Source organism: Balearica regulorum, chromosome 6, assembly GCF_011004875.1.
Source record: "Balearica regulorum gibbericeps isolate bBalReg1 chromosome 6, bBalReg1.pri, whole genome shotgun sequence".
Classification (NCBI taxonomy): domain Eukaryota; kingdom Metazoa; phylum Chordata; class Aves; order Gruiformes; family Gruidae; genus Balearica; species Balearica regulorum.
The window spans coordinates 40,831,662-40,846,058 of record NC_046189.1 but is presented as its reverse complement, the minus strand read 5'-3'; the positions used below and the strand labels follow the sequence as shown (position 1 = coordinate 40,846,058).

Sequence of the window (14,397 nt, the reverse complement as noted above, 5' to 3'; positions counted from 1 at the left end):
GGAGGAGGTTGGGGTTGGTCATTTCTAAAAACACATGGACTGACAAGCTGAGGCTTAGCCCGGCTTCAGTACAGCTTGATAGGAACATCTGTAGCACAACTAAACCGTACTTCAATTTTACACTGGCGAGTAGTGAAATGTTTATAAGTGTTTATAAACGTCAGCATAAAAACCTCTGTGAGATTTTTTTTTTTTTTTGACAGCTTGGCGTCACTTTTCTTTGTTTTTCCAGTATCATCAGCCCTGTGTTGGCTTTGTTTGCATTTATTTTGGATAGACTCTGTCGTGTCGAAGACATCCATCCTGCTATTTTTAGCCTAAGACTTGTAGGGTTGAGCTCCGTGTGACGAAATGTGTAAATGTTATGTGTCTAAAACCTGCTCAAATCATAAAAAAGGGATAGGAAACCTTTAACTCCATTAATACATATAAGTTGAAATAGATATATTTAAAATGCTTTCAAATATATAATGTCAGCACTAAAGAAACGGGCGTTATTAGATCAGCCTTGGCAATGGGTGGCCGATGGTTGGCTAAAGAGGAATCGGGACTTTGGGATTCAGGACAAGGGGAATCCCACCCAGAGACAAGCAAAGGAAATTGGTACAAGAACCGATCAAACGATGTAATGAGGTTGGCATCGTAAAGCATATATTAGCGAGATGCAAGAAAAATTGGAGGCTCATTTTGACATGCAGCAGGAAGCGTGATGCTGCGGGGTGTGCTAGGGCTTTGATTCAGAGGGTCGGTTCCCATCTTGGTTTTTTTAATTCTGCATTTGATTCCACTTTGGGCATTGCCATTTCCAAGGTTTGCACCTTCAGAGCATGGTTAACTTACACTTGCCATTGATTCCATAATATAATGTATTTTAAGTACATTTTCCATTTCTTTTCCCTCTAGCTAAGTATAGGTGATACCATTTGCCAGAATCAGAGTTCAACTTGTTGGCAGTCTCTCGGTGGAAGGAGCGAGTGGTGATGCTTGACCGGGAATATATGGGAACCTCCAGGCATCAGCGAGACGCTTGGGGCATCACATTTGCCTGTTTGGGGGGCGGGGGGGGGGGGGGAAATGCTCTCAAAGCTTTGCCCTGCCAGTTAGTCCAATCTGGGTTTTGTGGAACTGTGCTGGATTTTGGCTGGCAACGGAGAAGAGGTTCTCGGGTCTCAAAAAAGTGTTAGGAATTACAGCTGCTGCGATGGGGAGGTTCAGCATCGCTTTGGGTGCCTCAGTGCTGGGTGGGTTTTGCGTAAACTGGGCTGCTGAAAGCTGCGCTGTGCTGCTTGGTAATCTGCCCAAGAAAGCGGGTGAAGGCTGCGTGTAGCGTCGTTCAAGGGGAGGGAAGGAGCTACACGATCGCGTTGCATTGTCTTTACTGACAATGAATTCAGCCGCTTTGCAGAAATGAAAGCACAGCGTTTGTGAACCGACATCTGCCTTCAGCTCGCTGCGCCGTAGTGCCAAATACCAGTAATTCCAGCAGTGAGCTGGAGAAGTGTGCAAGGCTGTGTGTCCCGAGGGTTACCTCGGCCCCCCGCAGCCACTGCTGGTTCCAGAGGCACCTCTCGGGCCGGGCTAACCAAGTCCCTTACCTCAAGGCATGGCCGTAAGCCAGAGGGGCTCCAAACGCTGAACCTCCGGAGAAAAACTTATTTTGGGACTAAGGGGAAGTTCAGGAGCTGTGAGTGAAGGTGTTGTGGGTTTACTCTGCTGCCGTAAATTGCATTTATTCAGCTGAAAGCTGCGGGAACTGGGGCTGTGGAGAAACGCCGCGGCTGCCTCCAGCTGCCCCTGCCCGCGTTCAGCTGCTGCCAGGCGAAGCCGCCGGTGCTGGCAGCAAATCCTGCGTCTGCGACCCGACCCTACCGCACCGCGGGCTCCGAGAGAGCCTTCTGGGTGCCTTTGTGCGCCAAGTGCTGCCATCGGCTTGACCTGTACCATTAGTCTCCGTCTGAAAAAGAAAACAACATCCCCCTGAGAAGTTCAGACAGCTATTTTGCAAACCGTTAATGAACCTCACGTCTAAGGTACCATCGGATTTTTTCATTACTAAGAGAGACCTGTTGACACCCTCACACAACCCCCCCCCCCCCAAAGCTCCTCCTGATGCTGTAGGCACAGAGCACTAATTGCACAGCGTACGCTCCAGTCAGTACTGGTTCCCTCTTATTACACCCTTGCAAACATTGATTTATTGTGTTTTGCCTTTGCTGTGTCTTCACCTTCTGCAGCCAGGAGAGCCTCGGCTCAGCCTTTCCCCACTGCTGAAGCGGCTGCTGAGCTGGAACAGCCTTTTCAGAACTCAGGAAAAACAAGTAAATTCACTTCTGTGCGCATAACATGAGGGAATATCCCATACTACAGCTATATTCTTTTATATCTTTAATTTATGTATCTCTCTTTTTTTTTAAAGTTGAGCTACACTCTCTTCATGTTACCATGAATAACTTTGTCCAAAGCCTTTCATTAGTTACATGAAGTTGTTTACATCCAAGTAAACGCTGGTTTCAGGAGTGGAAATTAGAAATAACTGCATTAAAACCTCCAGAACGTACTGGGACTAAACTAGTGTGGCAGCACAATCATGGAAACTGTGAAGCGTTCCCAGAGCAGGCGAGGGAAAGGAAGATCTGGGGGTCACAAACGAAACAGGCATCTCCTCAGACTGACTTTATTTACATCTCCAATATAAACCAATTTGCAACAAATAACCATGGGAACTCAATAGGAGGAAACCATGGGAAAGATTCATTAGCTACAGTGGGAGTTAAACCAAAATGCCCTAAATACAGCGCTTTTTTTTTTTCTTTTACTTTTTACTTTTTTTTTTTTTCCCCTAGTAGAACATCAGAGAAAGGGAGAGGGGACAGGGGAGCAGCCAGCAGTGTCCCAGCGCAGGGGGTGGCACCGCACTGAAGAGCAGGGCTGGTGATGGCGATTGTACGTTGTTATCAGACACCTCAGGCATCATCTGAATACTTAAAACATTTATTTATACAAATGTACAGCATTTACAACAGTTAAAAAAATTTAGACATTTAAAAGGAATATCACTTATATAAATACGGTGCAGCTCAGCATTTATGCGCTTAAAAAACCCCCAAGAGCTCCGTGGGCAGAGGGACCTGCCGGTACGGGGAGGATGCTGTGCGGGTTCCCCACCGCTCTCAGTCGCCTCCGTTTGCTCTTTGACGCTCAGCGCCCGTAATCCTCGTGCGGCGGCCGGAGGTGAGCAGCCGGGTGGGACGGTGCTCGGGTCCCTTTTGAAGGGCACAACCGCGGCACGGCAGCGGGGGGAGAGCCACCGGCACAGCACGAGAGCCGGGACTTTCTCCGTCCCCAGCGACGCCAGGTCACAGCGAAGCTGGTGAAGCGCTTGGGAGCGGCTGCTGCTCGGGAGTTTGCGAAGCGCTGGCCTTGGCGTAACCGCGTGGCTGGCAGCTGGGAGGTAGTACTCATTTCCAAGCTACTTTCTTTAGGCACATCCACAATTAACACCATTTAATCACCCCCCCTTAGCATACAATGAGTCAGTCCCTGAAACACCACTTTTCCCTTCCCTGACTACAAGCGGAGTGGAAGTAACCGGCTTGGTTTAACACCTCCACGACGCCGAAAACTAAATTTGATCAGTGCCATCCCAGTCTTTGTGGGTAGAGAGCGCTACCAGGGAGCCAGAAAAGCCTGGGGTCTGCCTGAGTCACCCGAATACGGCATGAAGAGCCTGTCTGTCAGCGCACCGCACCTGGCATGGGGTGGAAGTGGTCCTAAAAGTCCGACATCTCCTTCTGAAGAGACCTGGCCATTCCTGCAGCTCAGCCCAGGTGGTTATCCGTATCTCAGAGTTACCACACCACGGGTTAGGCTTGTTAAATAACAATGAAACTGCAAAATATAGGGGAAATAGAGGGAGATGATGTACGGAGAAGCCAGAAGACGCAGAAACCTGACTGTGAGCTGTTGACCAAGGCAGCCAGCTCAGCTCAGGAGGTAACTTCTGCTTCTTGCTCCTGGTTAGGTATCTTACCGACTCCTAAATGCACACGTTTAACAGCAAGGCCCGAAGTAAAAATACAAATTCTTGAAACATCCAGCTGAGCTGCCACCACCAGCGCGTGAGCCCTGAGACGGCTGGGAGCTCCCCACGAGGTGCTACTGCTGGCCACCTGCAATACGGCTCCGGCCTCGAGCCCACCTCCGTTGAACAAAAAAGCAAGACGTTCCCGCGTAATCCCAGATTTCCCACGCTTCCACATCACGCCGGCTTTCCAACCCATCTTCTCAAAGCGCGTGTCCTGGGTCTGGTCCTGCTCCTACACAGCAGCGCTGCCGAAACGCTTGGCCGGTGCAGAAACCCTGTTTAACCCCCACCCTGGGAGAGCAGCCGAACAAGGTCCTTCCAGACTTAAACTCTACTGTTTCACAGAATAATAATAATAATAATAATAAATATTTCAATTGCTGCTGGAGAAGTCATTACCCCCTCCACCTCGTTGTCCCCCAACCCATACAGAGTAAGCACCTCTCACCGCAGAGGACGGGGACAGGCTCTGGAAAGACGGCAGGGCTGATTTTTTCAGGGTTTCCAGAGACAGGTCTAACTTCCATAAAATAACAGATTGCAACCACCCTCTTTACACTAGAGATCTGTCAGCAAGTCGCAGGAGAGCTGAAAGGACATCAAAATGCAAGGTTGGTCTGTGAGTGAGATCATCTAGCCTTTCCTCCAAAATGTTAGTTTTATATAAAAACTTTAAAAAAAAGGAAAGAAACAATGTTCGAAGTTCAATTTTCACATGAAGTATGCATACATTTTAAAAACCATCGCTCAGCAAAGCACACCGAGGCTTCCAGCGGGCTTTCCTTCCCCAGAGAAATCACCTGAAACGAAACTGTGAGCGCTGCTCTCGGCTCTCCTCCTCCTGTGCCTCCAGTAAAGCTCCCTGGAGTGCCAGCAGAGTTCACTCCAAACCCCACAAAACTCAGGACAGGGGTTTCCCTGCTCGGGTCTGCAGTTTTCCGGCTATTAACGGTATCGCAGGCAGATGCTGCTAGGTGGGGGTTTGCTGGTACCCTCCCGGAGCCCTTTCAAAGCACCGAAGGTGTTTACAAAGTGTTTGGGTTCCAGCGTTGGCTTCCTTCGTCTGCCTTTCACTTATAACTCACCGCCCCCCCCCCCAAAAAAAAAAGAAAAATCACTTCAGAGCACAAGCACACCGGAACTTGATAAAGCGCAAGTTACCTTGGAGCACGAGGAGCCAAAAATTAGCTCATAAAAGAACAATTTATGATTATAGCGGTGTTTTCAAAAAACAAGCAAACAAAAAATTATTAAAAAGTTTGGTTTAACTTTAAAACAAGTCCATGGATACCCTGCTTTTATTACTGACCCTGCAAAACAAAGCTGATTCTCTTTCAATAATGATGCAAAACTTTATATATATATATATATGATAATTTATATATTACAGGCTTACCTACTTGCAAACCAACCATTTTACCTGGCAATATCAGTATTAAGAATCTTTTAAACACTTTAGATCTTACTCAACATACAAAAATAAATATTGCATACACGATTTCCGAGCAAAACGAGCAACACAGGTCACCCAAATACAGCTGTAGCTAGTCCACGCTCCGGAGGGAGAGTGCATTAAATAAAATAACAGAAACTATTCCGGATGAATTCTCTCATGCTGTAGGACCGGGTGCCAAAATGTGAAAATATGCAAAGCCCCAAACCACCAGGAACCTGTCGGCTCAGCCAGCGCCGGCGTCTCAACCCGGACACCGCGCAGCGCTGCGTACGCCTTCCTCCTGGAGAGGGGGCCGGGGACCGCACACCCACCCCCCTCTCATCACGCTCCAGGAACGGAGATTTGAGAGTTTTTTTCTGGTTTGGCTTATAAACCCAAGCGATGCCCTGCACATCCCAGCGTGCGTGTGTTATTGCTGGTGGACAACCTCGGAGGAAGCATCTGTGTGCGACGCTGGCCCGATGCAAGCTGCTGCTGCTCCTTTGACCTCCTCCCTTCCAGCTACGGCTGCCTTGCTACAAAACCCTCGCCGAGAGCAGGAGATGCGGGGAGACGGCAAGACATACTGACTTATGTATGATGTACCCTGTGTTCTCAAAACAGGTTAACGAGACGCCAGAGTTAGTGCTGTGACAAATTATAACAAGAAAGTTTCAAATGTGTAAGTGATGATAATAGCAGCTGGCAGTGATAAAGTACTTTTAAATAATGTTTCTTCATGGAGAAAAGACAGGCATTAAGAAAAGTGTGTGTATCAGTCTCAGCCACGGATTCTGGGAATATTTGGAATGAGTTTCTTCAGAAAAGAGTGGAGAAACGTGACGGGTTTACCCCCTTCGGATGCGTCTACATCCCGGGCTCACTAGTTCATCATTGCCAAAAAATAAGGAGGAAACCCAGTCTTTCTAAGGCAAGCCCAAAGCGCAGCTCCGTAGGGAGAGGTTGAACGTTCGCGCAGATGACGTCACCCAGCTCAGCTGTCCAGACCCGCCACGCGTGGCAGCGTGACCCAGCGCTGTGACATCAGCCCCAGCCAGAGACACGCCGTCGTCAGCAGGACGGGATGTGAAAGCCTCTGTGTTTTGTTGAGGGGGGAGAGGGTTGTAAATACGGCGTCTGTTGTGTTCCTCGGCAGGGGCAAGTTGCAGATGCTCCCTTCGCAGCAGGAGGTGCAGATCTGAAAGAAATCCGGTTATGACTTGGTTATTTGAAAAATACCAATACCACTGAATAAAGACGTAGGGAAAATAGTATGACGTTTGCAAAGGAGCACAGTGGCCAGTCGGATTTATTTTATCCTTTTTTTTCCTTTTCTTTTCTTCCCCTTTTTTAAAAAATCCATCTACTCAGAGAACAATTTCACTTGTAGAGGAACAATATGTTGGCCGGTGCAAGGAGAATACATCCATTTCAGAGAGGTTATTTTCTTTCCTACCCCAAATCAGCAAACTGATGAAACCCAGTGTTGTCTGGTTGAAGTAGAGCTCACAAGCCAGAACTCACAGAAATCAGTATTTATTGATATAGGGGGTTTTGTGCTGCCTGTCACTGAGTACTCAGTGCCGGTACCCTGCCCCAGCACACAGGTTTAGAGCAACAACACGAACTCGCCCGAGGCCGAGAGAGCACAAAATAAAATTAATTGCGAAACAGAGACAGGGCTGCAGTGTGCCTGGCCGCTCCGAAAGCTCTTTTATTTTAACCCATCGGAGAAGTTCAATAAGGTCGACTGTTGACCTTCAGAAAAAATCTTTTGTAAATAATTGTTTGATTCAGATATCAAACGTTTGCTCCAAAGGTTTCAAGGCTTTCCCCGACACGTTTCGGTAGGAAAAGCACGGGACGGTCGGCGAGCATCCGTCGCAGAGCAGAGGGGACCAAACACGGAGCGGTTCTGCAGGCAAAGCCCTCAGGGAGTGGTTTGCTCCCCTGAGCCGCTGGCAGGAGAGTTATTTAAAGAGATTAATCTTTTGTTCTGTGAGAGGTTATTCTTTTGTTTCTGTAACAAATGGAAATGAGCTCGTTAAGAAGAGAAACTTCATTTTTGATGATGCTGATTTACCCACTGAACCAGTCAGACTTCTGGCAGAGGCCAGAAGGATTCTGCCCAGTTTTCGTATGAGAAAAAGCCAATTTTTATCCTATACCTTGTATTCTTCATGCTTTACATATGTGCAACCCGTAGACAGACAATCCTCTAATGGTACACAGCGTTTGGTGACAGATACGCTCTCTCCAGTAGCTTTCATCATGTGTTGGCTGAAACAGTATCTTGTACCTAGAAAGACAGAAAAATGTGTTTACTTGTCAAATTCAAGTTTTGTGATAGTGTGCAATAGGAAGAAAGAGGAAAGAGTTCTTAGTTTTTGGGTTTTTTTCAAATCTTGGCATTTAAAAAAAAAAAAAAGATGATTTTGATGTATTTATTGCAATACATAAATGTCACTAAATACCCAGACCCACACCCCAAGTTGTGGCGCAAACCTGAGGTTTCAGAGCTCTCTGGAACGTGGCGATTGGTTCCCAATACTAACGTGGGTCTCTGCAGTACAGATAAAGAAACGTCTGTTGGATGAGCAGGTTATGGAGGGAGGTTCGGGTGAACACCCCAGATCTGGTGCTCTGTTAGGTTTTTATAGGAATTGTCTTTAAAAAAAAGAAATCATTCACAATACTTGTTTATGTCTGAAGCTAACTTTCATTTGTATAGGCTTAATTTTTTTCTAGCTTCATGCACAACCATTAGCTCTGCAGAATTACCTAAAGCATTGCACACTCGAGACACCTTTCCCTATATCCTGACAGCCCGTGCAAGCTGTCCTCGCTGCTCACGCTCCCATCCCGGCTCTCCCACAGCTCCTGCACAGCCCACAGAAGATCCTTCACCCTCTCTGTCCCTCCATTTTATCATCCATAAAATAATGCCAAAATACCGGCAAAACATTTGCGAGGATTTATGTATTTCTCAGTTCCCCAGCCTTTGGGAAAAACGCCATGAAATGAACTGTGTTCCCGGTATTCCCATCGCATCTTCCGCACGCTTCTCCTGTGGGGTCCCTCATCCCCGAGGGAGACCATCCTCCTCCTCCTCCTCCTTTTTTAAGCTATTTCGCTAGTGACACTTGTAACACGCACAGAAAATTCCAGGCAGGATGACTGAGAAACGCGGTGGTTATCCTCAGGCTTAAAGGAATGTGGGTTTATTTCACGCTTTAGTCATCAGAGGGAAGTTGAAGGTGCTGTTCCCCTTCCTAGCACTCCAAGATAAAAACACTGGATTTTTCAACACAGGAAACATGCCGTTATATATTTCTTCTCTAAATTATACCTGTCTTCTTATTAATCAACCTTATTATTAATAAAATTGTTGCTTTCACAAGGGGAAAACAAGGAGTGTAATTAATTTAAAGTGAACATTCCTGTTCAGCCCTCACCTCCGACGGGCAAAGCCCTGCATACCTCTCATGTTTTAGGCATTCGGCAACAGCCGAGCGAGACCGCCGACCGAACATGTTATTCGTTAGGCAATAAAACCCCTCAGACATCTGTCATATCTTTGACCCGCTCTTAACTCAAGCGCGATACCCACAGCAAACAGAACTTCACTTATCGCCGGAGGCTGGAGACGCTGGGTGTGCTGCCTTCCTTCAAACCGGCCGGAGCCGCAGCACGCGGCTTTTAACGCGTTTTCCAGGCTCTCCTGCCCCAAGGGGTGAAGCTCCAGTTTTACCCCAAGGGGAGCACTCTCTGCACGACGGCTTTGAGCTTCTCCCAGGACCTTGCCTGGAAGTGCCGTTCCCCAGCAGATCTGGGCGTGCATCGCTGGAGCTTTATTTCTCCTGCTATGGCTCTGGTTGTGCAGCGGAGCTCACCCCTGACAGGTCCCAGATGGAACAAATAAAGCTTCTAGCACCCCATAACTCTTTTAAGGCTGTTTCATTCTTTCTTCAAAGTGTGTTTTTTTAGGAAATATTGTGCAATCATCTTGGAAATATGTATTTTCCCCTGCACAGAGGGACCAAGCATGCCTCTCCTCATACAGGCATCGCTGATGGCTGTCATCTCCTGCAAGGTAGGGCTGCAGCTACAGAGTAAGTCTACAATAAGCAACAAAATCCACTCACTCAGATTAATATTAACTTTTGCATTGCACTCTGGTCTGCCTCTCTTTTCTCAGAGCAGGCTGAGAGCAATGATGACAGGCGCCATGAGAAGGATCGGACCGGAGAGCACCAGAAGAACCCAGAGCAAAGCAGAGGTGGGGAACATCACCACGGTGGGGTACATTAACTGCTCTGCAGATAAGCAGGCTGAGGGCTGGAGGGATGGAAGAGGGACTCCAAGCTGACCCCGTGAAGAACACAGGCCCAACACTATAACAATTTTACCAAAAATAACAGAGCAATTTAGAGCGATTCAAACAAGCAGCGTGAAAGTTGACCTTCTATGTACAGCGATGCCGGTGCCATATGGCCACAGGGTGAGGGTGGGTCTCGGTGGTATCGTATCGAAAAAGCATGGATTTATGTTTCTTAGATTTTGCAGTTCCAGAGTGTCTTTAAAGGCACTTGAGAGCCAGGTGGATCCTGGTGTAATATTCAGGCTGTCCAGCAACACATTCCGCTACAAAAGCATTTGAAAATGACGTTGTTGCTCTATGTGATTATTTGGGGGATTTTCAGGGCTGTTGGTTTACACTGACCCCCGGCATGATAAGTGACACTGTCACCTCTTCTTTTGCATTTTTCCTTCCTCTGGTGGAACTCTCTTGCAAAGACTGCATGACGTGCTTCAGCTACGAGGTATCTCCAAACGCCTATATACAACAGACAGCCTCAGTCTCGACCTGCCGGGAGTGATGCTGACCTCCAGCGGCATCACCCGACGGCTGAAACGCGCGTTCTCCATGGGGTCCACCTCATGGGCATCTCCCTCTGCCCTTAAAGGGAGCACGAATGAAGAAACCAGCTAGTGAAACCAGAAGTCACGGTGCAGCCAGCCAGCCAGGCTAAGCGTAAGCAAAACCACCCCGTACGTTGAGACCCAGCAAGGCTGGTATGTCTCTGCAGTAGGAGAAAATTGTCCTCTCTGCTTTAACCTGGGTAGAGAAACACTGAATCTGATATTTCAAGGGGCCCAGAGTCACGCGTGGACTTTTGAGAGCCCGTTTCCCAAACCGCAGCCTCTAACAGCGCTTTCGGGTGGAACATCACCGTGGTGGTGGTGGCCATCATCGAGGTGTCAGCCTGCCCACGGGCCGTCCAAAACAAGAATACTGGGAGTATTTTGAGTGCAGTATTTCCATACAAATTAGATCACTAACACCGTTTCTGCTTGAGCTGAAGCTAATAAATAACAGAAAACAAGGTTAATGCACAGCAGGAGGCCTGCCTTCTAGGAAATGCTTTTTCTAATCTCTGTTCAATACAGCGATTCATGGGTTTACTCTCCATTATAATGAATTTTGTTACACACAAAATGTGGTTCCCTTTAAGTCCTACTTTACAGTTAATTAAAATATTTTGGGTTTAATAGCATTCTACCTAAAAAAAAAAAAAAAAAAAAAAAAAAGAAAATACCAGGATGGAGTTTTCTCTTTTTCTCCCACCACTTAACCCATGCAAACCAACAAGGGCTTGGGTCACTGCAGCGAGGGAGGCAACACCGTAAGCGTACCGCTGTGACTGCCAGAGATAAGGTAATTACCCGAGCAGATAACCCCAGCCCCCAGAGCACGCCTGCAGTCACGCCTCAAAGCTGAGGCTGCATTTCTGCGGCTTCCTTACACGAACTCAAAATCACATCTGAAAATTAAAGCAACAAAGGAAAAAGCTGGCTTAATAAAAGCTTTCTGATGTAGAAGTGTATGAGATGCAAAGCTAAGAGATGCCAACAAAAGCCGTCGGTGATGAGGCATCCCGAAGCAACGGCTGATTCCTGCCGAGTGAGGAGCAACGACGTTACCAGCTTCGCTTCCACTGCCACAGAATAAGGACAGAGCATTTAAGCCACAGTGCTCGTCCCCTTTCCCCAATTCCCTGCTCATCTGAAACACAGCGACTGCTGACTCAGCAGTTACTCCTTCGTGGCCACCATTGCGCTGGCAGCAAGGGGCTGGGGGTCCGTGCGGCAGGCAGAGCCATGCTCCACCCCAAGGCATCGCGGTGTCGGGGCAGTGTGGGCACCACCGGAGTAAAAAACATCATTGGTCCCTCCAGTTTAAGGAGAAAAGAGGTCTTCTGTGCTGAAGATTAAAGATAGATTTCCAGCTAGCCCCTTCGCATGGCTAAAACCCCATCCTTCCTTCATGAACATGCAGTGGGCGTTCGTACTGGCAGGCAGGAGGGCTGGTGACCATGACCAGCAGCTCTGGTCTGGACAAACACAGCTGATGAGTTACAGACCCACCAAAGCCTGGTTTGCCCTTCTCCTGAACTCCATCAAGTACTAACTTCGCTTTTCGGATTAGCATATCTTTTTCGGTCAAGTCATTTCTGCTGGCTGTTACTAAAGGCAGATCTTGGGGTCGCGCCTCTCTCCTTGCCTTGTCATCTACAGGCAACACTGTCCTTAGTCACTGAAATACCACCTACTCCTGCCAAAACAGGGAGCGTCCGTGAATGTTGGTCTCATCTGATGCCAGCCAGCCTGGGATCTTTTATCATTGTTGATGTTGTGCAGAGTTGAGCTCAAAGGAAATAAAGCCTGGGACAGATAACACGCTCTGACACAGGCTGCAAACGCAGCTGGCTCATCCCTGCAGTGCAGGTTACAGTCTTTCTCTTTCCAAAATAAATATTTTCTGAGGGCACTTGTAGTGTCCCACAACAGACCACAGACATTCTGGGTAGATGCTGAACAGCGCTCCCGAGCCTACAGAAAGCACCAGGGGAGCGGTGAGGCCCGGCAGCATCCCTCTGCCCGCACCGCCCCAGCTGCCGCGATGGCTGCCTCCTGCCCGCACGTGGTTCCCACGCCGGTGAGCACACAGCCCACCCAACCCATGTCCAGAGCTTCGTCAGAGGCTGTGCGCAATCTTAATGCCTTGTGAGCATCTCAAAAAGACAAGGGGTAAGGGAGTGGGAGATCTGGGGACCTCACTGATACCTGGATCTTTGGGTGCCTGTATCCCAAAGCCCTTTCTGAGCTTCAGACTCCGATGGGAGTTATGAGCCCAAAATGTTGAAAATACCTTGATGTCAGCTGAAAAGAGGCTGTCTCAGCTGCCCTGAAGCATGGGCTTATGCCACAGGGGAGGGGAGCGAACAAAGCAAGAACCGGTCCCATACTCACCGGTAAAAGAAATACAGCCCTTGATAAACGTCAGTCTGATTTAATGTCCAGCTGAGCTAGACGAGTACAGGGAGTAGATGGAAAGTCCTAAACCTCACCCACCACAGAAGACAGAAAAGCTTAAAGGATTACTCGTATCGCTTACACATCTTTCTTGTCGAGGAGGCTTACAAGCGGGAGCAGCAATCACCAGCATCCGAGTGCGCGTAAGGAATAATGGGGGCTCAGTGCTGTCCCCGCAGCGGGGACAGCGAGCGGTTGTTGTAAGGTGTTAAATTAAATGCTAGCATGCAGCTGGTTACCTCTTGGACAATAGACATCCGGAGCCCATCGGTTGCATTCGTAATTATCTGCTGCCTTTTCGCAGGTGAAACATTTAAATCCGTGAGGATACGGTGTGGCTGAAAGGAATAGACAATATTCAGTTAAAATGAGCCAATTAATCCCGTTCTACTATGCTTTTCAGAGGCACACAGCAGCATTTGTTCTCTTTAGACATATCTTCCTACAAGCATACCTGTCAACTTCATCGAGTTGGTCCCGATTCGTAAAAATCCCATCACCAATAGCAATGGTGGGAAAGGTACGTACAGATACAATCAGGACTCGGTTCAACCGTGTTTACCTTGCAAAAGTGCCCGCTGCTGACTTCAAAGGGAGTTAATGTGAGCAAGGAGTACTTATTCTCTCGGTATCAGCGCTCACATCCAATACTGCTACTTTATCAGTGCTGATAACAAAATATCAGATGGATTAAAATACTTCTGGAAACTGTCCCACCGAGGAAACGAGCTACCCCTTCTGAAGGCAGGCTGATGTCCCCAAAGGAAAGAAAAATCAATTTGCTGAATCTCCAGTTTTTAACAGCAGACTCTGCGCTAATTTATCTCGCCAAATGAAGAGTGTAACTTCTTAAGTGGTCTCCTGGCAGGGCTTCTGCAGCACATTCAATACATCTTCAAGATGCTGCCACCTTCTCAGAAGCCAAATGGTGAAGGGGGTCACGTTTATCTCCACGGGGCAAAGTAAGCTGAACCTCTGCAGCCCCGTGGGCCACGTCTCACCTCTCTCTCCTCATCACCTCCTCCCGTTGCCCATCAGCTCCGGGCCAGACCCCGTTCAGGCAGGAGAGGTGAAGCAAGAGGCACTCGCTGCTTGTTTCCACAGGCTCCTCTGGGTAAGGGCCAGCAAGTCACCTGGGAGCATCTCTGGTGGGGCTGGTGGTGCCCTCAAGGGACAGCTTGGGATGGGACAACACAACAGCACTAATTAAATTCACCCCTCTCACCCTGGACCCCTAGCAGGTCGTGGTTATGGCGTAAAAGAGGAATTTTTGTCTTGCTTGTACAGAGTATAATTTTTTCAGCCAAATTCGGAAAGATGGTGAGTTTTTTCTGGGAACAGATGGCAGGCACAGCTCTCCTCTTCTAGAATTAAATAAAAGTTTGTATCTGATGAATTGAACAGGCTAGTGAAAGGAGAGTCCACGGAAAATGTAAAAATGCATAACTTTGCATTGCTTCAGGGAGTTACTGAAATAAAACCAGGAGCAGTTGGTGCCACA

The 14,397-nt window shown here is 48.0% G+C and overlaps 1 protein-coding gene across 5 annotated transcripts in view; it reads right to left on the bottom strand.

Moving 5' to 3' along the window:
- Positions 1-4,080: 4,080 nt before the first annotated feature.
- The window catches only part of LYPD6 (LY6/PLAUR domain containing 6), a 69,553-nt gene continuing 59,236 nt past the window's right edge, over positions 4,081-14,397 (bottom strand). For all 5 annotated transcript variants that reach the window (XM_075757288.1, XM_075757291.1, XM_075757287.1 and 2 more), the window contains 3 exons: positions 13,136-13,234; positions 7,688-7,818; positions 4,081-6,717 (listed from right to left, as the gene is read on the bottom strand). In XM_075757288.1, the coding sequence (XP_075613403.1) occupies positions 6,514-6,717; positions 7,688-7,818; positions 13,136-13,234 (434 nt within the window). In that variant the 3' untranslated portion in view covers positions 4,081-6,513. The remainder of the gene's footprint in view (positions 6,718-7,687; positions 7,819-13,135; positions 13,235-14,397) is intronic.